This window comes from Diuraphis noxia, unplaced genomic scaffold (genome assembly GCF_037042655.1).
Source record: "Diuraphis noxia isolate RWA-SAM2 unplaced genomic scaffold, SU_Dnox_SAM2 contig0004, whole genome shotgun sequence".
Lineage (NCBI taxonomy): Eukaryota > Metazoa > Arthropoda > Insecta > Hemiptera > Aphididae > Diuraphis > Diuraphis noxia.
The window spans coordinates 13,321,074-13,348,530 of NW_028301714.1; the positions used below are offsets into that span (position 1 = coordinate 13,321,074).

Genomic DNA, 27,457 nt, shown 5'->3' on the forward strand with positions numbered 1-27,457 from the left:
TTTTGTGAATGTTTTTTCTGTTTGATTCTTATATCCAAGAAGGTACACGTATGATTGACGGTGATTTCTGGACAGATGTTTTGAACGATTTACGAGTATTTGGCCAAAAATGTACGCTCTTTCAGTAATAAGGTTTTAAATGCGACAAGAAATACAAGAGCATTAGTATCCATCGACGAATTTAATTTCATTTGTACGGAGGTAAAGTTTTAGATACTGCCTCAGTGATAAGATAAATATTTATCGTCATTTTTTGTTTCGATTTTTATACAATTTTCTTAAAAACTTTTGTAAACAAAATAATTAATAGTTTGAAATATAGTTCACAAACATAGTGATATTGAGGTAGTTAAGTCAAAAGCTCGTTCTCTGAATAGAGTTTTTCTGAGCATAAGTAAACATATCCTAGCAACAGACCAGTCAAGTTAGAACTGGGAATTAATTACCAAACTCAACGATTTATTATTGTCGTTATATCATGACTGGTTTATTATATTCACATAGTAAGTACCTACTATTGTTGATAAATTTGAGACGAGTTTTTCTGGCGCCCACGTAATATCTGCCACTGATGAGCAACATCATTTTTTTTGTACGCGATTTCTATCCATTTGTTAATTCTTAAAAAAATTATACCACTTTCGCTTGAAATATTGAACTCAGATTTTGCAATGAATTCACCAAAAATAAAAATGATCAAATGTGGAAATGATTACTTATAGTTTTACAAAACAACTCACCTGTAAATGTTTTCATGGCGATACTGTATACAATATTATAAGAGTGTATAAGTATTATTGATATACATCACTTACTAATATTGTTCAATTATTTCAATTTAATATTCAAAGTCAGATCTAATGTAATTTTTTGTTATCCGACCAACTCAACGTTTGGGTTCTTTTGATGATATAAACCAATGATATACATGAATGATGACATCATACAGTGATACGAATATTATCAAATATTGGTAACAAGCAAGTTACAACTCACATTCGTTCAACTCTTACCGAGAACATTGGTAAATAGGCTGAGTGATCGTATTATAGAAGTAATAATTGGAAAATATTTAAACATTGGACTTGTTTGAAAACGTAATGAATAGCCCAGATTTTTAATACACTATAACAGTATTATAAATGAAAATACCTGATTTGCCATTGATATTTCATTGATGTTTAAATAGAAAATCGCTCAACTGTGTTATAGATTGATAAAGTTAGCGTTGTGAATTTCCGTAGTATTATACCTTTTAGGTACTGGGAAAAACACAAATAATCTACCATTTAGAAGCAGCAATACATTATAGTTGACCTATTTTCATGCAATTTATTACTATTAAACACTTAATTAATTTTACATATCGAAGATACTTTAATATGTGTTACGCAACAAGGCGTAAGTATCATATGTGGGTATATAAATAAATAAAAAACTCTAGCGTTAATAGTATTATAAATAATACATTGCTCTAATCAATTTGTACAAAGAAATAATTATTATTTTACGGGATTAAATTTGATTTACATAAAAAATGAGCAATGCAACGGCTGTTGTAAATACTTTTTATTTTTATTTTTTTTTTCATACGACTCTTATAGTCGTTAATCACTAAATAACAAATGAAAAATTAAAGTTTTTTTTTATCAAACAAGGTTTTAATTTAAATCACTCACATGTCTATAGATACCTAAAAATTTATAGAATGATGTGCATGGCCATTATTATATTTTTTGTTAACGAGCACCCGTCTTTTATATTTAATTTATATTTGTTTCTATGTAACTTTTTTTTTTTTACATTTTAGATTCTGATCGAAGCGAGGAATGTATTGATTTTACATGATGTGCGTTTTCTTTTTTGTGTGTGTGGGTCTGTATCACGTTTTTGAGAGCAGTAAGAGTGCTTCGATTTAAGTTTAACTATTTATAGGCATATGCAATTTTCGATCATTATTATTTTTTTTTAAATTAACTGTCAATAAAAATTGATTTGTTGGGAAAAAAAACTTGAAAATTCATTACAAGGCTCCTAACATATTATTGTTACAATAGCAGTTGAAAAATAAAAGAAATTCAGTCACAATTTTTTTTTATAAGCATTCAAAGTTTGAATTTTGACAACATACGTAAAAATCACAGAAATTTTAAAATTATTTCAAGCAAGAAATTCATAAAATTGTTCAAACAATCTTAGATAAAAATCCACAAAAATTTTCTTTTTAAATCTAAGATTTGAAAATTTTTTATAATCTATAATATATCCTAAACAAATAAACCGTCTCCGCTCACAATTATTTTTCGTATTCAATGATATAATATCATTGGGTTCAAATTTAATTCCATTCATTACAGTAACCCACTTTTAACCTACTGTACAGCACAGCGATATCCACTTTCCTGAATTTTTATTTATATGTTTGATATGTTTAAATACAAAAGTTTTCAGTACTTTAAGTAGAAACCGGTTCTGTAACAAAATAAACAAAACAAACCAATGAATTCAATTTAGATAACTCTGAGGAATGCAATAAAATTTGATTATTGTTCAGTCACGAGGGTAATGTACCTCTATTGCCTGTACATATTGCCTGTACATATTGCCTTGTTAAAATTATTGTTTGGAACAACCAGAGAATCGTTATGTTTCATGTTATTTGCTAACAATTACGATTTACAATAGCATACGTCATATTATACTATTGTGCATTACCAAATTTAAAATCTATTGTAATATTTTATTTGTATATTTATTTTGGTTTACAATCGACACAGCTTTAAACACTTATATTACTTTAATCACTACACAACTGGCTTTTTCATCTCACAGATAATTTAAAATAAGAAGAAATTCACAAATCAAATGTAATAATACAAACTACAAACTTAAAAGTTTTTTTTTCTTTTGTAAAACAAAAAAAAAAAGCAAAATCTTTTATCCATTTTATCCAAGTACCTTAAAAAAAAGAATACGTACGATTTTGTATGATCTTTATTTACTTAAATCTTCCAATGATTACTTCATATTATTCTATATGATATATTATGATTATTTGTACTCTTAGATCTCCCATTATTTTGTTTGTGTTTAAAATTTATACAAATTAGACTCAATACAACAAACTACAAAAATGTAGGTATAATTTAAATCTACGACAACCAATTAGAAATAGAGTAACCTACTATTTTAAATATGAAATAATTAAACAGTAGGTATTATTATAAAAAATATATCGTTGATTTAAATTTCGATTATGACACTCAACTGAAATCAAAAGTATAATTGGAAAATTTTTTCAAATAATCAAATATTTACAATTCTATTTTATTTGTTTTAATACCTTAATATTCAGTATTGTATAACCGATCTAGGACATTTCGGCGTATGGCCGACGGCCGTAAGGCCATTTTAAGAAATTAGGTAGGTCACTATAAAATATAAATATATAAATAATTTAAAATAAGGAGAATGCTATAGAAATTATATTTATTATATTATTATTTTTGTATACAAACTGTATATAATAATTAGGTATATTTAAGAGAATGCTATAAAAATTATGAATAAAAATATTCAGGTCATCATACTTAAATTATGTGCTATTCCTCTTAAAAAACTCATAATATTACAATTATCATAATCGCTGACTAATTTTAAAATACGTTTATCAACGTCGATGCATTTTATTATTATTATTTTTTTGTGGACTTTTGCCTGTTTCTATCTGCAAAAGAAGGCGTTTCGGCCACTTTGCATTCTCCTTATTAAAAACTTATTAAAATTTTGATTGCTTGTGCCATAGCGACTTCTAACTACTGACTACTTGACTATCGTTATTACTCAATTATCGTCTATCGATACATCGTATAGGTTAACTACCTACTTATATCTTTAAACTTATACCGTAATATAGATTATGATGTGTGACAGTATAATATATATATAATATATTATTATTATTATTATATACGACACCGACGAAAGTGAGTTAAATGCTAACATTATATTATCTAAACGCGATTAAAATAATTTTATGAAAAAAATGACTATACGCCGAAATGTCCGGATCCGTGTATAACAATTTCTAATAATTATATAAGAGTTAGTGATACCTTACTATTTCAATGTTAAAAAAATAAAAAATAAAAACGTAATGATGATTATGATATTTTAATGCATAGTACTAAAACGTATTGAATAACTGTATAACTTCAACAATAATACCTATGTATATTATTGAGTAAATCATATTAATGGTGTGTGATAAACATGAAACAAAAATAAATGTGTTTGGTTTGTATTATGTAGATAGGTACATTTTATAAAATATCATGAACTAGTTTAACTATAGTGAATTTTACGGTGAATAAAAATAATTTTATTTCAAAAAGCACCAAAATTTACGATTCAAAAAAATATCATAATATTAATAATGATTTATTTTTTTGTAAACATATTATTATACTAAACGCAATCAGCCACGATTATCAGCTAACTAGTCTTCGGATTATGGCAATATTATGTTTTAAACTCTGATTAAAAATACTGAAACGCTTGCGTATTATAATGTCCAGTGATTTTTTTTTTTTAATTTTAGGGGTTCACGATGAACTCGTCGTCGGCCGGAAATGACACGGATAAAGATTCCCACAACACTACAACCAGTTCACAAGATTTGTTTAGAGACAGGCATCTCACCGACTACTTGTTGATTGTACTATTCTGCCTTGTCATATTGACGACGGTGGTGAGTGAAACGGATGATAATATTTACATATAACACTATTATTATTATTATTTTTTTTTTTTTTTTGTGGCTATTCCATTTACCTACTCTGCTACATAAAAATCAAATACATATTTTAAAACGGTTATTATAACGTTTGAGTGCGAAATAGTAAAATTACTGAAATTTTCTACAAATGTATGTTGCTATCGAAATAACATACTATGTTGTTACATTTAAACTTTAAAAAATAAGTTTAAACTATAAAAACAGAGTGAACTGTTCTATATAAATTTTCAATGTTATACGTACCTGAAATAAACTTAAGTATTTAGTATTTACACGTGTCCTCTTTAACATTTAATTAATCTAATGAGAAAATTTAATAATCATTAACACTTTGACTTTGTTTTAAAATCAAACAATTGTATTTTTGTGACACCATTACAATTGTAAATAACTCTTAGGAAAAAAAGGAATAATTGGCTATATTTTTTTTCCTTCATAGGTACGAGCACTTTATTTATATACATACAAATTCAATGTTTTAGGTACCACTCTAACGAATCAGATCTAAATCAACCTCTATATTTTGCAGGTGATAAATGTTAACTAATTAAAACTAAATCATGATCATTATATATTATTATGTATCCCATGCTACTATGCTAGTATTAATTTTTTTTATTTCAGTGAAATCTTAAGTTAGAATGGTTTTTATATTGTCTTATTAGCTCTTTCTGAAGTGTTATTTCTTAAGCTCAACAGTAAAATCTACAACAAAGAATCAACGAATAATATCGATATAAAAAAATATATTAAAATAAAAAAGTTAATCATTTATTTTGTAATTAAGTTTGAAAAACTGTGTAAAATCTTTAATTTCCAATAAATTACGGACAGAAATTTATTTAAAGAATTAATATCAAGCACATTGAAAAAGAGTATTGGTTTAATGAGTGTGTAACTAGACAAGTTAATTAAAGCTTGAAGGAATTCAAATTTAAAAAAAATACGTGATATGTGTTGAAAATTTGTAACCCTTTAGGTACCAGAGAAACTATAAAGTACACACAAATAATATTTTTCATAAATATTGCCTGAAAAACATAAAATAGCTCATCACATATTCACATCGATGGATAAACTCGAACGGTGTACTTTTAAAATGTAATAAGATATTTAGATAACCTGCTCAATATTCCCATTTGACCAAAACTTTTGGGACACAGTATTCATAAAACTATATTATAACTGTACATAGGCTTCTAATACGTAAGGGACATCAATATGATTATTGATTAGTTTATATAACAAAAAATATATATTAGCTAAATCCCTCCTGGAGGCTAGAGAGGGAAGGTTCAGTAATATCTTATTGGTGTATAACCATGTTGGCTAATAGTTAAGTTGAATTTATATGTTACAAATCTTAATAATCGCTTCTGAACCCCCTCAATAATCTCGATTTTAGGATTAGTATAGGGGCTCCAAATAGGAGATCCATACTCTAGCATGGATTTAACTGAAGCACGATAAAGCAACTTAAGCGAATTATGATGATGTAAAGGATGATAAAAAAAACACGATTGTCACGTGTAAGCCACGAAATCATGTTATTTAACCAAACACTGCATTATGTAAACATTAGACTATACACTGTATTGTCTGTTAAAAAGACATTTTTTACATATTATTTATTAATTAATGCGCATTCACGTATTGTAGCCATTAAATGTCAAATTCTGTCAACATACCGAGTTCTATATTGATATCAATATCATAATAACAGCCGTGGTAATAATAATATTTAAAAAAATGTGATTGATTTTACAACCCGAGCAAACTATCTATTATCAATTGATCAATATTGCGATCAGCATATCGATGTGTTTATCACACGATTATAAAGAACTTATAAAAGATAATAAGCTCATAATAATCGTGATTTCATCAAACTATACAAAACAAACTTGAATTCAAAAAAAAATATTTCTGAAATTTTTATCGTCAATTGAAACCGTGTAGTCATTCAAAATTATACAATTTATTTTTCGCAATAATTTACATTTACGTAAACGCCATCGGTATCATTGTCATATAACCATAATTATTATTATGTTGTAAATACAACGACAACAAAACCCCCGCAAATAAATTTAAATTTATAAAAGTTACAAAATGTATTATTAATTTCATTTCGAGTTTTGACTAACGAAAACACGTGTGCATTCATATGTACCTAGACTCAGTTTCGTCTAAATACATTACATACAGCTGCGATCAAGTGACAAGCGGCAAATAAAATATGTAAGTTGTAGAATATTATAGTCATAATATAAAATTATAATTTTACCATGTCTGCTTATATAGATTGTAAATAATACATTGTTTTATAAACATAAAAATAAATTGCATTACTATAATATGCGTGAAAACATAATATCGTATAATACTCGTCAGTCACAAACATTTTTTCCCCCATTTATTTATCGGTAATTGAACACAGCGAATTCAATAATATTCTAAATTCCATATTTTTTACTGCAGTTATGATATATAATGTATTCCACGAAGAAAAGTATTCGATTAATATTAAATTTCAGTTGTGCTCTTTAAAATTTGAACGAAAAATGGTCAGATGTTGCTGTAAATATTTTCTTGGGTATATTTTGTATACCTACTAAGCGGCCGGTGAGTTTCAGGGAAATGTGTACAGTTCTATTATAGTTTCCAAGGAGATTTATTCTACTCAAAAATTGTTACCATATTGCCCCGTAATATTACGTAAGCTAAAATAACCCAAAAGAAAATTCAACGTGATGGCCATATTGATCGTCAGAGGATTACATGTGAATTTAATGAGAACTCCTAGAACTCTATTCAATTAGTAACATGTACGTCAACATATCTCGATGAATAAGCTTAGAAGTTGATAATAATATATTTTAATTTTTCAAACATAAAACCTCTCTCATCTCGTTTACCCAACCATCAATAACACGCTATTACCAATTTCAGACTTTTATCCATTGACCTCGGAAAATCCAAGGATAAACGAGATAAAACCTCCAAAGAATAGATTTTGATTTGACATACATAATACATACCTATCTAATAAATAACAGTAAAAGCTATATATACCTATATAATAAATGATGTTTCTAATTTTAAACAAAATGCTTTGTGTTGTTATTAAAAAGAAGCAATATATTTTTTTGCAATATTTAATATTTTTTTTATGCATTATAATAAACTTTTTTTTAAATAATATTTTAAATTGTATGGTACGTATTATATAGTAAAAATATTAGGTGATGGTAACTAGTTTCCAAAGTCCAAACTCTCATGATGAATGGTAAAATAGTCGAAGAAAAATTTCGATATTCTGTTTAACTCTAAAAATATTCGATTCCCTTTTTATCACGATTTTTCATGATTTTCCCAAAGAATTCTGGAAAATGTAAAATTATCTCCACTCGCTCGAATAGTTTCTATATGTGCAATTTTCGACCCATGGTGATACTGAATAAAAAAACTCGTTAGTCTTCTTTTGTATTGCTTTCTACTAAAGTCCAAGTAGGTACGTCACGAAACTTTTGACAAAATCAATAAGCACATATAAATAAATAATTACAAACCATGAACAAGATATTTAAATAGATGTAGAAACAATAAATGTAGTAGATATTATCAAAAATCATGATAATCAACCAACCTAAGTTGTTGAGTTATTATTTAATAATATTTTCTAGGGGAGTTAGGTGCTACGGATTGCTACAATCAGTCGCTCAAATGATTGATAGTACGCCGTTCTTAGGTTAGGTTAGGTATCCAGGTTCCAGGGTTAGGAGTCGAAAACCTTGCCAAACATACGGTTGACGTGTTGTCAACCTACCATTCAAACCGTATTATCCCCAACAGTAACCTCTACAAAAGCCAATGGTCATAGTTGCCAAGATCATGATCAATAAAAAAAATAAAAATAAATTTTCCAAAAAACACAACAAAACTCATAAATAATAAATAATATACATAAATAGACACAACCAATGACATTATATCATTGAAAAGTAAGGAAAATTGTCGATGAACGCGACTAGCATGTATTGCAACGGACACTTTAAATTAATAAAAATAAAGATTGAATATAAATATTAGCTTATTATAATTTATTATAATAATATGTAAAAAAAAACAGTGATTTTGACACAGTATTCACGAGTAAAATTCTAATATACGACAAAAAATTAATAAATGTGAGAAATTTATAAATAATTTATAGATATTTATATATATACATAAATATTATACATGACTTGCACACAAAGTTGTTAAAAAATTGTTCTCAAATAGATAAGTAAATTTACAGTAAACATACGGATTTTCCCAACGCCTAATCATAGTGTTTATCATGTAAAATAAAAAATGTATAACTGATGGGTCATTGGAATTTTACGACCATCTAAATATATGCCAGTACATTAGTTTTGTTCCGACTGCTATATACATTAATTATTAGAGATTAAAAAAACTTTTATTCTGACAGAAAAAAATAATTTTATCAGTAATAATATCGTTGAACCTAACATAAATATGTAACTAATCAGAACTAATGGAAAAATGTAAAATTTAAATTTCTTATAAAACGTTTAATCAAACTGAAATTTAATGTCATCTAAATAACATAATATAATTTCTTCATATTATACAGAATGATTCATTACGAATTCAAGAACATTCTTGCTTACCCTCGTTTTTCATTTAATGTGATGAATTTATTCGAAAACTGATTTTTAAATTTTTTTTAGTCGTTTCTGGTGATATTATAATCTTTTTTTATAAAATAATAACCAATCTTTTGCTGTACCAAAATTGTGATTTACATTTTATGAACCTAAATCAAAATTTAAATATTTAAGACAATAGTTCTTAATATTGCTTTACTAAAATATTAAATAGATATCTACAATATTTGAACAAGTACTCGACTTTATATAGGTACTAGGATTATTTTGTTTTAATTTTGTTTTTTCAATCTTAATATAATTATTTTGATTAATTATTACCATTTACAATTCAACAACTTATTCTTAGTACAAAAACTTTCAAAACTCAAAACTATTTGTAGAAATTTCGATTTCGATACATCAATGTTCCAAAAAAATTTATCTTATTACTGATTTACAAAAAAATATATCATTCTAAAAAATTTAAAAAAAAAACAAGTTTTTTATCGCCGCAAGACATTCTATAAAATACGTATAATTCTGAATATTTTAAAATATGGTTCATTGGCATATATACCAAAGGTTTTAAATATCATATTCAGATTATTAATTTTTAAAGGAAAAATGGGGGGGGGGGGGGGGGGTAAGCTTACTTGCTGAATCATTCTGTAGTATAGTTGTGTATTTAAACAAATCGTTAGTTTGCAATAAGTTAAAATATGTGTGTTAACGTTATGGGAAAAAAAAACTCTGCACTTGACTTCAACAGCAGCTTGACGGAGAACATGATAAATTTACGTTGAAAATGGTCAAGACTTGCAGTTAAGAAGTCACGTACTTGATTACCCTTTTCTTATCCCGAGACTCGTGGTAAATTAAACACACTCGCCAGCTATACTTTATTATGTCATGTAGAATGTTTGCTATATACTAGCAGTGACCCACTCTGACCGAGAAAAACTTTAGCACTTTAGCCCCCTGTAATTTTATTAGCAAACAATAAGATGCCAATAGTGAAAAAATAATTGTAAACAACTCACTGCGAACACACACACACACACACACACACACACACACACACACACACACACACACACACACACACACACACACACACACACACACACACACACACACACACACACACACACACACACACACACACACACACACACACACACACACACACACACACACACACACACACACACACACACACACACACACACACACACACACACACACACACACACACACACACACACACACACACACACACACACACACACACACACACACACACACACACACACACACACACACACACACACACACACACACACACACACACACACACACACACACACACACAAATCCCTTGTATTAAGGTGTGTATATAAACCATGCAGTTTTCGGGAAAAAAAAAACTAAAATCAAAATGAATTATAGTTTATTCGTTTACCGGGTAAATACATTATACTCGCACATGTGACGTCATGATATTAATTCAAAACAAACAAACTCACATAAATTCCAATCAGGATGCGGGATATATAGTCACACATATTGCATATAGCACAATTTTATTTTAACATCGATCATAAACAAATTGCATTTGCTTAATGATTTTATTATCGTTTGACGAATGCGATATAATATGAAGAAAAACCATATAGGTAGGCTACTTATTATAGCGATGTATAGTCTTAAACTTCGTGCGTGAGTCGGTGAGATTTAATTAAAAACACACAGTGGCCGTATACCGGAAACGCGGTTCGTCACGGCCGTCGTCGTGCTGTTGATAGAGTCCGGATCGATCGTCTAAATCGGTTCACTTCCAGTCTTACTTCCGTTCTCGACAACAACAATTAACTATTCGTTATAAACTGTAAATTGTTAAACATGGTTTGGCCACGGAAGAAAATACCCCCCCCCCCCCCGCAGCCACCTCCGTGCTTATTACTAACCTACACCCGCGACTTCCATTTTGGATACCTCCCGCCGGAGCGTTATTATCCACTCTATCCCGTCCTCGGTCCTTTCTTTTGATTGCGAAGATCAAGCACGTATATATAGTATCTATAGCGGTCTATGCGCAGACAAGATAAACGGTTCACAAGTGACGTTTTTGTTTGGAAGGTCTAACGCTGCCAAGATTATTTATAAGCCGGACTAGTGGTATAGGACCCATAAATTTCACGTCGGATTACATTGCGATGATAATACGGATCTCCCGTCGTTTTTCCAGAAATATGTTTTGCCCCGATCGAAACCACCTATTATAAAACGATACTAATAATAATAACAATAATAATGTTGATGATGATGATGATGTGGTGAGATTGAAAACTTGACGAGTAAAAGCTTTAGTTGTAAGCAAACGTACAGTTGTGAATCGCAATGAAAAACTATATTTGGCACTGCGCCTCCGCAAACTCAAATTATGAACTTACGCGTGTTTCGCATAACGAATATTATTAATATGATAATAACTGTGCCTATATTGTACCCATTTTCCTTATAATTGTATATACTTATACTAATTTTTCGGCAAAAATTGTGATATACCATGTGTTCAACAATTTAGAGAACACTAAATTTCTCGGCCGGATTATGTTGGAATAAATCGAATTATTTTTATAAGCTAGTGGTATATAAATACACATTTTCAGATAAATTTCAAATTTTTAACCCTCCCGGTACGTGCATGCACAACGCAACTTATTTTTTTTTTAATAGCAACTGGTATTTTCGATACCAAATTCGGATAGACTGAATTATAAAATGCATAAAACCATTTATAATTATTATTTATTACTTTTTGAATATTTTTACGTTTTTTTTTTTTTTTTTTTATAAGTGTTATAAATAAGATTAACATAATATTGATATAAAATATTTAATTAAAATTGATTACAACTGTATACGTTAAAAAAAGTGGATATCGCTCTGCTGTACAGTAGGTTACAAGTGGGTTACTTACTGTAATGGATGAAATTAAATTTGAACACAATGATATTATATCATTGTATACGAAAAACGATTCTGAGCGGAGACGGTTTATCTGTCTAGGATAATATATATTATTAGAAATTTTCAAATCTTGAATTTAAAAATAAAATTTTTTATGCATTTCTAGCTTAAAATAATTTACAAATTATCATGATTTTTACGTATGTTGTCAAAATTCAAACAAAAATTCATTGATTTTACCATGATGAGTGTGTGTGTTTTTTTTTTTGCCTGTCATCACGTTTTGGGGCAGTAAAAGTGCTTCGATTTTTTACTTCAGTACCTCGTTCAATCAGAAAGTGAATCTAGTTGGTACATTAGGGGTCAATACTAAAAAATTCTTAATATTTTTTTAAATAATCGGGATAAAAAAACTAAAAATTAAGGGAAAACGGGAAATTATACTCACAATCAGTTTTCGACATAATCGATTTTTTTATTTTTGATGTAACTTTGAAACAAATGACCATTGATACATGAAATTTTCACCAAATGTTTATATAAGTGAATTCTATCCACCATGAAATTTTCAAAATATTTTGACTTAAGTTGAACTATTCATAGGTATATGCAATTTTCGATCATTATTAGTTTTTTTTAAATTAATATCGATAAAAATTTATTTTTTGCGTAGAAAATCTTGAAAATTTATTACAAAGCCCTTAACATATTGTTACAATATCAGTTGAAAAATAAAAGAAATTCATGGTCACAATTTTTTTTTATAAGCATTCAAATTTTGAATTTTGACAAAATACGTAAAAATCACAAAAATTCGCAAATTGTTTTAAGCTAGAAATTCATAAAAAAATTTCTTTTTAAATCTAAGATTTGAAAATTTAATACAAGGTTCCTTACAAATTTGTCAATCCTTATCACAAAAAAAATGTACATCGGAAATTATAATTAAATTTTTATTAGCATTTGAATTTCAAATATTGACAAAAATTCGTCAAAATCATGAATATTTGCGAATTATTTTGTAATTCAGAATTCATAATATTGTTTGTATTTATATTTAAGGTTATAAAATTCAACACTAAGTTTTCCATAAGTTTTGCTTTAAATAGCTATAGAGAAAATTTGAAGCGTCATTATAGGAAAAATGTTTTGAGCGTTTGAGTTTTAAATTTTTTAGTTAAAAATTCAATTGAAAAATAAAATATTTGTTTCAAAATAGAATATATGACAATATTTAAATATAATATATCCTAGACAGATAATTAGTCTCCGTTCAGAATCGTTTTTCGTATACAATGATACCTATCATTGCATTCAAATTTAACCTACCCTAGTCAGAGGTCCACCCCACCACCTATTGTACAGCAGAGCGACATCCACTTACCCGCTTTTTTTTTTCTTTTTCTCGATTTTTTTAAAAACTGTTGGAAAATGTTAACTTTTGACCTTAATTATGCACCAAGGATATTCATTTTTACATCGGAAACCACCCCCAAAATTTGAAATTGAAGCATTATTTCGACTAGTTATGCTGTACACAGACACAAAAAAAAAAAAACAAAAAAAACACACATCATTGTAAAATCAATACATTCATCACTTCGTTCAGTATCTAAAATTTATTATTTATTAAAATATGGTATCAAAAATACCGGTTGCTAATTTGCTATTGAAAAAAAAATAAGTTGCGTTGCACATGCGCGTACAAAGACTTAAAAGTTTGACATTTATCTGAAAATGTGTATTTATATATACCACTAGTTTATAAAAAAATTAGATTTATTCCAACATAACTCAGCTGAGCAATTCAGTGTTCACAATTTGGTGAACACACGGTATAAATTCAGAAGTCTACGCATCGCTTATAATTATGGATCCATAATATTTTATACCAAAACAAATCTGAAGTAGGTTTATTTATTATACATTGGTATTATAATATAATACTTATATGGAATGATAAATATTTAAAACAACTTCATTCAAAAATAAAATATTTGAATACAGTGTAACATATTATAATATTGAATAAACTACAATATATTTAAGTTCTAAAATGTCCCAAGAACCTTTTTTTTTTTTTTTTTTTTTTTTTTCTGTTTTAACCGACGACGCCGCGGGATCTGCTTTCGCATTGCTTCCGCGGCGCCGCCATCGTTTAAGTTCTAAAATGTCCCAAGAACCTAACACATGTTAAGCTCACTAAATAATACATTTTAAATATTTTAATAGAGGATAATTATATTATAAGTAAGTATTTTAAATAATTCATATAAATATTTGATCCGATGTCACGTGTTGAATATTAATAGTTTTTGAATTATAAAATTAAAAATCAAAAATATTATTTATTTCATTTGAATATAAATAACAATATAAATATTATAATGTGATATTTTTACGTGTACCGATTATTAATTTTTTACCGTTTTTTTTTCAAAATTTTAAATACCATAGAAATAATTACTATCTATATTTAAGTACTATATTCATACAATCATTTAAGACCTTTTTTGTGATTCCATCATCGTATAATTTTATATTCAATTTTTTATTTTTCGTTTCGTTTTTTATTTCCAAGAGGGAGAAAATTCTTCGGCTTGTCCCTGTCTCCAGGCGCATATTCATCAAAATATTTTAAAACATATTCTGTATGTATGTGTATATATTATATGTATTTATTGTATATATAATATATATATATATATATATATACTGTATACTCACGAGTAAGAAATTCATTAAACGTGATGACAATAGCCGAAGGACGATCGACTTGGATGCGAGACACTGACGGATTGTATGAGCTACGAAAAGGCGGACAATGAAAGTGAAAAAAGGCCGCACCGCCGATGACGGAAGTGATAAATTTATGGCGATAATATATATCCACAACCGGAAATATTCGCGAACGATCGGTTCCTAAGAAATATCAGAGGGACGGTGACGATGTCATACTCCATGGTGGGCGTCAAAAATTGAATCTCATCCCATTTCGAAATAATAATACAGACAGCCGCCGAGAACATATAAAATATTACGTATTTTTCAAAACGTAAATAATGCGCAGAGCGATCATCGTCGTCAGCCGCAGTCGTACACTACACAGCATAATATTAAATAATTCGTATTACGTCTTATATTGTGCCTATTGCCTATACAATCGTAATAGGACCAAAAAAAAAACACGAACGCGGTAGAGATTACGACGATATATCAAAATCACAGGACGAAAGAAAAAATAACAAATTTTGTGTGACACTTGCGGTGATTTAAATCTATAAAGGCCTCAAAAATACGCGATTTAAGATTGCTGTTGAGGGACAATCGTGTATCCACGTGATTTCAATAGTCCTATTGTACAAAATACAAGACAACCGCCAGCTTACGTGAATACAATTACACGACCTTGTTTGTAAAAATAATATATCGATACGATAAGCGCATTATACAAGACGCTAAAAATAAAACAATAAGATTATTTCAGGGGTCTCCAAACTACGGCCCGCAGCACCCAATACAAATATATAGATATTTAAATTTATGTGTAATTTAAAAAATCGTTATCGCGGGCACGTATCATAATTTATGACGACAGACATTGCAATTTCCTTTTATATTTTTAGTTTTAACGTCGATAACGGAGAGATTAGTCACATAGACGTGATTCGACTAGGTACGACGAAATCATTTCATAACGTTTGTACAGTTACATCTTACATGTCTAAGTTTGCAGTGCCTTTATTATAATATTATTCTTTACCTATTAGTTCACCAATTCGACATGTCAGGAAGAAGATTGAAAAGGAAAATAGATTCAGAATGTCGTGTTTTCAATGAAAAGTGGTCGTTGGATTATTTCGTAATTTATTCAGGTGACAAAATAATTTGTTTAATATGCAAAGAAAGTATTTCTGTACTTAAGGAGTACAATATTACAAGACAACTTTTTTCAAAATTTACTGAGAAATTATGGTTAGATAAATTGCAGTCACTTCAAAATAATTTTTCATCACAACAATTATTATTTAAAAAACAAAAAAATATTAATGAAGCTGCTACAAAGGCTAGTTTTCGTATTTACATCTATTGGCAAAAAGAGGAAAAGCGTTTTCTGATGGTAGTTTAATAAAAGAATGTATAATTCAAGCAGTTGAAGAAATTTGTCCAGAAAGAATTGATACTTTTCAAAATATTAGCCTTTCTGCTATAATACTGCAGTTACCCGTAGAATTGACGATATTAGTAATAATTTAAATTCAAGATGATGTGGAAATGAAAGAAAAAACACGTTGCAGGTAATCCCTCATTATATAGGTACAGTGTACACCATAATATTATATTATTGTAAATATGAATAAAGCACAAGCGTTGCTTGTGTAAGTCTTGTGTTACTGAAATGTTTGTTTTTAAGTAAATAATTTAATTTTGTAACTCCACGTTATTGTCTGCTTTTATATAGGTAAAAGACTTCAATATATTTTTTATTTTTGCAAGTGACGTATTACGAGACAAATCTGAATATTTCAAACCGTTAGCATTTTTTTTTGATTTCTTAGATCCACAAGTAATTAGGTGTCTATAAGGTACTTTTAAAAATATAATAGTTATCAAACATCACGCAATTTAAATTTTTCATGTTATTGATTCCAAACTTTTCCATATTATTGTATATTTTATACAATAAAATACATTAAATACAATATTTTACGCTTAGCCTCACGTTCATTTATTTAAGTATAAATAGTTTATCATAATCATGGTCCTTTTTTGTTATCATATTATAAACTAAAAGTTAGAAACACGAATTGACTCAAGTCATGATATTTTACACAGTTGTATATTTTAATTTTGATTCTTTGTAGGTACTATTATAATATATTAATATATTATGTCCCTACATGGATGCCATATATTATATTATAAAAGGTAATCAAACACTACACACAAAAAAAAAAAAGTAGGAACCATACAAAGTTACGAGACCATATAATATAATATCGAATGCATAATTCTCTGTTTAGTGAATTATAAAGTATATTTTAATAATGATATAAATAGCGTATAATATATTATATATTTATATAGGTAGTAATTTATTGGGCTAGAAGTTATAAATTTCTGCTTCGACAACTAAAGCCATCAAGCATTACATTTAGGGATACATAATTCCATAATACATAATATATTTACATTTCAATGAAAAACTTTTTCGATTAAAATTAAGAGAAAAAATATATATAGGTAAAATAAAATAATAATTAACTAATTAATAAACAATTAAATTAATACACTTTTATAATAATACACAATATTATGTATTGTATTCCAACAATTAGGTTTTTTTCAGAAATTTCACATTGTTCAATGTTAGAAAACTTTAGAATTATCCGAAAACTATCGATACAATATACGATTGAACGATATTTCGGGCGCCGCGAATACGTTTCTAAACGAATGAAGGATAAATTGTTTACGTGTTTCATTGAACTGGAAAAGACGATTAGCACAGAACCATATAGTATGGATATCGAAGTAATAAACTCGTCCAACCGATTTATTTATATATGTACATATTATATATTTTTATCGTTATGTCACATGACTTATGGTATATTTTTTTTTTACCTACGTACTATTTTCTCTTTGAATTCGATTCGTTTGTCGCGAATAACAGAAATACACTTTTGAAAATTATTATTAGGGCTCGGAATTGCATGCGTTTGCATATTTGAATTTATTAAATTAAAAAATAGCTAGGTAAGATACAAAGTTGAATCTTTTAGGTTCTGAATGATCCGGACTAAAACTTAAAATTCTTATGTATAAAACATTACTTAAACCTCTATGGACATATGATGGTCTCCAATTATGGGGCACTGCAAAAGTGTCCAATACCAATAAAATACAACAATTTCAGAATATTTCTCTTAGGAACATAACGAATGCTCCAGTCTTTGTTGCTAATTACATTTTGCATAAAGGACTGACAAATAAACTGCGACAGAAAAAGCTACACATTTCCACAAAAACTTTCCTAATCGTCTCCAAACACATCAAAACCCACTAATTAAAAACTTGTCCACCCAAACATTACCTGGCAATCCCAGGCGTTGTCTAAAAAGTAACTGGTGCCGTGGTGACTTGTTAGATAATTAAACAACTCCCAGTCAAGTGTCACTATAGTGGGTGGCTTCTTATCTCATCTACTCATGTTATTTATAGCTTTTAGCATATATGCTTATTGTGCACCAATTGTACAGATTGTATTATTGTGAAAAAAAAAGGTTCTGAATGGAACAATAAATGTAGGTACTATATCTGAATGGAACAATAAATGTAGGTACTATATCTATAGGTTATACTCGTATATCAACTTAATATAATTTTTTTTTTTTGTAAAAAAGCTTCACTTTCATTTTCAAGAGTAGTCGGTAGGAAAAATGTAACCAAAGTTCCAAAAAAAAATATGAACTTAACATCTTTGATGATAGGGTCTAGGGCCTAATAGTACTAACATTTAATGCATTAAAATGCGGTGTTATATTTATACTACTTGGTGTAGATCTCTATACTACAATTAAAATTTAAATTACTCTTTCAACAATAACTGCTAACTCTGTTGAGTGACCTACATCAAAGACCTAAGAATCCACTACACACATACCATTAATTTTGAACAGCACATCAAATTACAGTTGGTTAAGCTCTAAATTGGGTTTCATCAAGCGTAATATACTAAAACGTTTACCTCTATTAAATGACTTCGCACCCTCTATTTGGCCTTAGTTTGGTCTGTTTTACAGTACAGTGAGGTAGTGTGGCACCCTGCATATCTTTCGAGGACCAGTTAGATTAGGTCTTGTCCAATACAAATTTTTGTCTTATACCTCATTCGTTCACAACATACAGTATCATGCTCACAACCACTCCGCTATCATTAATTCATTCAACATTCTCACCCTCTTCTTCCGACACCATGACACTGATTCCAACTTTATGTCATTTCCGAACCTTCTTGCCATGTTCTTTCGTGCAATTATATAATAAACTATCAGCTTTTTTCCGTACTTTCCATCACAAGTTATTATGACCATAGTCCATAACTATTCTGTTCATCTGTATGGACTGTATGTTTTAAAAACATTTAGCCACTTTCAAACCATTCCACAATATTATGTATACCATTTTATAAGATACGTTGTTATTGACTCGTCAATAACAAAATAATATATGATATAATATTAATATCGAATGATATTATGTTTCCTAAAAAAATTGTTCGACATACCGTATTGTCGTATTAATAATAGAAAAATAAATATTTCTAAATCTAACATTTTATAAATAGATAGTAAAATAACATTAAAATCAAAAGGCTGACAAATAATTTCAGGTTTCCGTACAGAACTATTTTCCGTATTGGTGATTTATTAATTATTATTGAATTAAAGTTAAACACATCTATAGCAGCTATAGTGAACTAATTAATGACAATACATACTCGCCATAACTTATCAACAGAGTGAAATCTATGGTTTTTTTTTTTTTTTTTTTTTTAATTTGAGATTTTTCGAAATCATTGTAATGACGGTACGTTTGATTGTAAATAATATTATCTATTATATATGTCACAGTTTAATAAATAATTAACGGACAATTTTCGCTTATGGGTGCTTGCTTGAGATCTAAGAACAATTAAGTCATAGGCTAAAATACTATTATTTGTCAGTGGTTGACAATAACCATCCTCGGACACCACACTCACAATCCGGGCCCACCCAATTGACACAATTAACTTTTACGGAGGTGCGTAAAAATAGTGTGCAGCTTAATATTACAATACAATCGTAGAGCATCGTCAAAATCATTACACTTCTCCAACCCCCGTGGTTAAATCGTATATAATCCGTAAGCAGTGAGATATTAATTGCTATAGTTACTCTGTAAGGCTAATGCCCACCGAGAGCAAAATAGAGAATTTCGATACTATACAAATATTCAATACGTGCGCAGAGCGCCGTGGTGTCAGGTAAAAATACGTTATTTTTGTTCATATAATTTGAAAAAATAACAAAACAATGGAAACATTTTTTTTTACTAATTTCGTTTTTGAATGAAAGCGTATACATTTTTAATTTTGGTATTCCTAAGCAAAATGTTTTAATGCTGCCATTTAAAAAAATAAAAACCTTAAAATGGTTAAAACTAGATTTTGAGAATATTAATAATGATCTCTTAAAGTATTGGCTTGTATATAATAAATTATTATTATAATATGTTTGGAAACTTCTGGATATGAGCGAAGCGTTGATGATATGATGTACTTTGTTATAGCAATTATCTATAATACAATATTAAAATTTCCTTTTTCTCTTTAACTTACCCATTAAAATATTTTTAATACTAATTCTCTGGGGAATGCTGGTAGGTATGTAAACTAAACGAAACTATTATTATTGATGTGATTATCCGTTTGTAATAATTACGTACCCTTATAAAAAATTTAAACAATGGGTATTTATATTTAAAAAAAACTCAAACTTGTTATTTCATAAACATTAATTCTCTTCACCGTTCTGATATATTTCTTATTTTTTGTTCACAGATAGGCAACACGTTAATTATATTCGCCGTGTTTACAACCAGGCGACTTCGGACAGTAACGAATTACTTCGTGACGTCATTGGCCGTCGCTGATTGGCTTGTGGGAACGTTCGTCATGCCAATAGCCGTCGTCTACCATGTTAGAGGTAAGTGCACTGCAGTGATGTGCACTAGGGTGCAATGATGTTTATTTTTGTCATTAATTTACTTACTGTTAAATGATCGTCAGGCGAATGGACATTTGGAAGTTTGATATGTGATATTTGGGTTTCGCTCGACGTGTGCCTTTGTACTGCGTCGATACTTAGCCTTTGTGCCATATCAATCGACAGATATTTTGCCATCACCAGACCTCTGCGGTATTCAAAAAAACGGAGATCTAAAAGACTGGCGTTACTCATGATACTGGTCGTATGGTTGGTTTCGTTGGTCATAACATGTGCTCCACTTTTTGGATGGTTCGTACACTATATATTACATTATATTGAGTGGTTTTATGAGGTATAGCAGGGTGTTTCTGGATAATGATAAATTTAGAGAAAACATACATACATCAGAAATTTAATATTGATTTATTGTTTCATATAGGTATGACAAAGAACGAACGATCACCGATAACTGTACCTATAACCAAAACCCCGGGTACGTTGTATTCTCTGCGATGGGATCATTTTTCTTGCCGTTGATAGTCGTGGTCTACGTGTATTTAAAAATATCCTGCGTGATCGCTGAAAGGCATAACAAACTTGAAGCCCTTAACGGACAAAAGTTGAAGGTAAAAGTATAATTAACATTATTAAACATATAGTACAGTTGTAAGAGTAGTAGGACATATTAAAACGGTGTGTGCGTTCTACCTTAACATCCAATTAAAGTGTATAACATTATAATTATGAACAGCACGTGTACGTAATGCTATTATAATTTATAAATTATAATACTCGCATCGTATGAATATAATATGTTATAGTGACTTTTCCGTTTATTTTTATGTTCCAATATTTACGATATTGTATATAGGTATTATTAGCTATAGCAATGAATTAGCGAACGGACAGAGTCAGGATAGCGTATCATTTTATTCAAAATAATAATATTAGGTATTCTGTTCGTCTATAAAAAAATTTACCAATATTGTAGCCACAATCAATAAATAACCTACATGTACGTACTAAATAATGAATATATTATTATGATAGGTATATAGGTATACAGTTTACATGGAAAACAATCAATTATATAATTGAGTCATAACGTGTGACACCAAATTATTGTCGTTCTCTGCAGTATAATCATAATATTGTTTGACATAATTACGTATAGATTTTCACAACTCGAAATTAACCGTAGTAACTACCTGCAAATATAAGTAAATAATTTTAAAAATATTATTTTTAACGCTCGTCACTTATTTTTTAGATTCTGAATAAAGTGATGAATGTATTGATTTTACGATGATGTGTGTGTTTTTTTTTTGTGTGTCTGTGTACAGCATAACTAGTCGAAATAATGCTTCAATTTCAAACTTTGGGGGTGGTTTCCGATGTAAAAGTGAATATCCTTGGTGCATAATTAAGGTCAAAAGTTAACATTTTCCAACAGTTTTTAAAAAAATCGAGAAAAAGAAAAAAAAAATGACAGAAAAACAGGAATTTTTACGCAAAACAAGTTTTCGACCAAATCGATTATTTTATATGGTTGTAATTCAAAAACTAATCATTGTAAATAATTTTCACCAAATGTTTATGTTAGTGTTATATATATACAGTTTAATTTTCAAAATGTTTTGACTTTTTTTGAGATATTTATAGACCACTGAAATTTTCGATTTTTATGAGCCTTTTTGGCCCTATCAAAATACTTGAAAAATTAACACAAAGTTCCTCATAAGTTATTCTTATAGTGATTAAAAAATTATAAGAATACATGGGCACAATTTTTTTTTGTTATCATTTGAAGTTCAAATTTTTATGAAATCTGTCGAAAATTTGCAAGTAATTTTGAAGTTGAAAAATCATAAAACTTTTTGTGTTTACAACTAAGGATTAAAAATAAAACACTATGTTTTCCATAAGTTTTCCTTCAATTAGCTATAGAGAAAACTCGAAGCATCATTATAGGAACATTTTTAAGTGCGTTTGAATTTTAAATTTTTACGAAATAGCGTAATGATAACGATTTATCCTCAAACGATTTTAAATATTTGTTATTATTTAAAAAGTACAAGTCGTAGATACTTGAACATTTCACCAGTTATTTAGATTGGAATCTTCTTTACATTATTTATATTTCGAAATATTTTGACTTTTTTTTTTAGATATTTAATGACAACTGAAATTTTCAATTTTTCTGAAAAATTTTTTTTGAAGTGTCGATAAAATTTTTTTGGCCCTATCAAAAAACTTGAAAATTTAAAACACAGTTTCTCATAAGTTATTCTTAAAATGATTAAAAAATTATAAGCATACATTGATACAATTTTTTAAAATTAGTATTTGAAGTTCAAATATTGACAAAAAATTGTCAAAACCATGAATATTTTTTTTTCGTCTGTCATCACGGTTTGGGGCAGTAAAAGTGCTTCGATTTTTGACTTCAGTACCTCGTTCGATCAGAAAGTGAATCTAGTTAGTACTTTGGGGGATCAAAAGTGAAAAATTCTTAATTATAAAATAAAAATAATCTTATTTTTATTGATTCAAACACCCGTTACCAGCAGATAATAATGACGTATGGTTTTATTTCCAATGTGCTTCAGAAAAAATTTAAGATTTAATTTATATAAACCTGTTTCAACCCACGAGTTCAAAAAAGGGGTTATAATATACAATTATATTGGCATAATAACAGATAAAAACTAATTGTCTAAATTTACTAAAATTTGTCAGATTTGTCGGGTAATCCACAAGGGTGTTTTATCTGAGTTCATGTCAAACACCACCTCTTCATCGGACTAACTCAATATTTTCGCATTATGTTGAGTAAATTATTTATACATAAAGCACGGAAAAACATTATTACGGATGATAACTACTATTTATGGAAAGATACAACACGCAGCCTAAAAGCATAAATAATGCATTAATTATGCTAACTGAGGATTTCTTTCACTGCAATAATCTGTGCGAGTAACCCATACACAACTCCTCCACATCAATAAATTGAAGAAAAGCAATTTATCATCAATAAGCATACGTGTGTGACGTTTTGATTAAAGTTTAAATGCGACAGTAATAAACGCAATACCTTCGGCACAATATCACTACTATTACTAGTTACTACTAATACTACTACTACTACTACTACTAATAATAATAATAATAATAATAATAATAATAATAATAATAATAATATTATTATAACATGTTGAATCTCATTATCAACGTCAGTTCGAATAAGAAGATCGAGATTGTGTTTTGAATAGAAGTGACGATGACGCTTTGTCGAACGCACGTGTTATGTCCTATGATAAAATAAAAGTTAGATTACTATATTATATATATTATTATTATTATATGATTAATTTTCTTTTATCGCAAACGTCATTATTAAGAATGAAAATCGTAAACAATAATTGCAACATCTTATAATATGAGATTATTTACACAGAATACTACAACCTGCCATTTTAGCGAGCGACAAATGACGTTGGTTTCGTTGAAATGTTCAGAGTAAAATAAGGAAAACGGTGTAGAGACAGCTGGAAGACGAGCCACGAAAATCCAGATTTCAACAATGTAGTCATACTTGCTCATATAATACAATGAAACTTGGATTTCACTAAGTCCCATGAGTGATGACTGATGAGCAATAATTTGTGTATTATAGAGAAATTCGTTAAAATAAATGTTATTCCAATTTGGTTTGGTTTTTAGAAATATTTCGTGAAACAAAAAACTTGTTTCACGGAAGTTGGTTATGTTATTACGAAATATTCACTGAGATCTCCGTTAGTGATATGTGAGATATGGAAATTCGAGAGATCAGTCACTTAGACATATTTTTCAGATGTGGCAAGACATAGTTTTGGCCAGTCATCCAACACCAAAAAAAATTGTACCTGTTGATATATATGTTATGATCAAAATATTAACTAATTTAAGTTGGTTTAAAATTTAATTTACTCAAGCACCGAAACCCATTCCCTACAAAGTCTTTAAATGTATGGCTGTTGTGTATGTGCTGGACGTCACTACGGTCTGCTAAAGATCATATTATAATAAACCACTTTGTTCGAAATAAACGATTTTGTTAGAGGAGCTATTCAGTTTGAATAATGTTTTAGTATACGTTATGACATTGTGTTTAGTTACCTACCTATAGTGTTTTGTCGCAGTATCGACTTTTAACTGTCGATCAGGGACAATCGTTTATATTATTTTTGTATAATAGTATGCTCAGTACTCGGTTTAGAACCGACGAAAAAAAAACAGAATCAAATGTTATAGTTACTTAATGAATTATTCATGATATATCCTTCGTAGTTTTATAGGAGCTATATAAATGTGTTTTCTTGTCGCGAAATAAATTATAGATAATAATCTATACATGACATTTTGTGTTATGTTCGAAGTTGCAGTCTTCGTATGATTCGCTGCAAGTACATGCATATTATATATTTTTTCTAATATCACATACACCAGTATTATAAGAGTAAGAACTGTGAACAATAATTGCTACACTTTACAACATATAATATTAAACAAACACCGACCCACCTTTTCAACAAGCGAAAAATGACTATGAAAACGCGTTCAGTCGAATACGGAAAACGGCCCAGAGACAGCTGGACGCCGGGCTATAAAACACCGGGTGCAATCGTACTCGCTATTATAATCTCCGTCTCAGGGACGCGTGATGTGTGAAAAATAGAATTTGAGGTATTATATTGTAATATAAATCGTTGTGTTCGAAAAAAAGGTTCTGTACGAGAAACTAATAGGTTTTTATTATTAGTACACGTTATGACGGGGGCGCCATTTGGGGGGGGGGGGGTGAAAGGTATACTTTAGCCTCGCTATATTTTTTTCTGTTTCTTATTACTTGGTTTACAATTGACAATGCGTCGACGGGGTTAAATCGTTTTCTTATAAATACTCTACCAGTGACTAGTGAAGTAGTGACTAGTGAGTACTGTGTCAGATAAAAGGTTTTTTTCTTCACTCAAAAAAATAAAATCTTATATTTTACATCTATTCAATGGGTGATGAACATTTATATAACGATTTAATTGTCATAGTGATAAAAAAAGAAAATGTTAACAAATAAATTTCGATGATGTAGCAGATAGATTTTCTAAACTAAAAAGCAGAAGGTATAAACTAGAATAGCATAATTCTTTTTTAAAAAACGAATGTATACCGTGTCGTAAAAAGTGAATAAAAATAAAATAAAACTTTCTGATTCAGTTTAATAGCTGTATAAATATTCACAAATGTAGAACAATAATATGATGATGAGTTCCGACGTTCCGAGAATTATGCAAAAACCGATATTGTGTTAAATTTTTAAATACAACAAGTTTCGTTGAGGATTTGCGTATAACGATCCAACGATTTAACAAAATTTAAGCTGTATAATTGCATTAACCGAAACCATGACTATGATATTATATGCTCGGTAAATACATTTACGACCGACGATAAATCATTAACGTCTGCACGCACATCGCAATCAACGATACGTTCTAAACCAACAGCGACAAATTTCAGTAATATTATGAGAATCTCTTTCAAAATTCAGATATATTAAGACAATAAGATAATATACATTCCAAAACTCGGCAGTTTGAAAATATTTTATTGTCGGATCTTGATGAAACATTTAACGAAACCATAAACTATATTTCCATTAGGGACCAAACATTTATTTCAATGATTTTTCCGTTGATATTTTTCATTTTTAACCAGTATTAGATATGCAGTTAATCATAATATATTAGAATACGATAACGTAGGGATAATTTTGCATTCATAATGTTCCATTATTCAAATAACTCTAAATAATATTTCGATATCCAACTACGATCTACCCTCTAACCAGTCTAACCTAACCGTTTCCTCCTACTTTTCCGTTAACAAATTATATTAATATATTATATGCGTTTATACATATTCCATCTATATTCAATTTTTACTTTTAAGGCACATTAGCGATAAATATAAACGCACCGGTTTACGACGATGCTCAGTGAGACATTATCGTAAAAATTTAAATTTAAATGTTTTAATTTTTGTAGACAGTTTAATTATATTTGTGTCCACAGTGACTTTATTATAATATATTATGATTGATACGTTGGTTAAAATATTATTTAGTACCAATGACAATAAATCAATATGTCAAAAATGAAATCCGATTTGGTAAATGGTACCTTATTTACATAAATTGTATTGTTTTTCAATTAGGGAATAATACA

The 27,457-nt window shown here is 28.8% G+C and overlaps 1 protein-coding gene across 2 annotated transcripts in view; it reads left to right on the forward strand.

Annotated features, from left to right (window-relative positions):
- Positions 1 to 27,457, forward strand: part of LOC107165258 (putative G protein-coupled receptor No18) — a 194,177-nt gene that overhangs the window by 133,531 nt on the left and 33,189 nt on the right. For both annotated transcript variants that reach the window (XM_015513413.2, XM_015513414.2), the window contains 4 exons: positions 4,601 to 4,750; positions 21,041 to 21,185; positions 21,269 to 21,497; positions 21,628 to 21,814. In XM_015513413.2, the coding sequence (XP_015368899.1) occupies positions 4,610 to 4,750; positions 21,041 to 21,185; positions 21,269 to 21,497; positions 21,628 to 21,814 (702 nt within the window). In that variant the 5' untranslated portion in view covers positions 4,601 to 4,609. The remainder of the gene's footprint in view (positions 1 to 4,600; positions 4,751 to 21,040; positions 21,186 to 21,268; positions 21,498 to 21,627; positions 21,815 to 27,457) is intronic.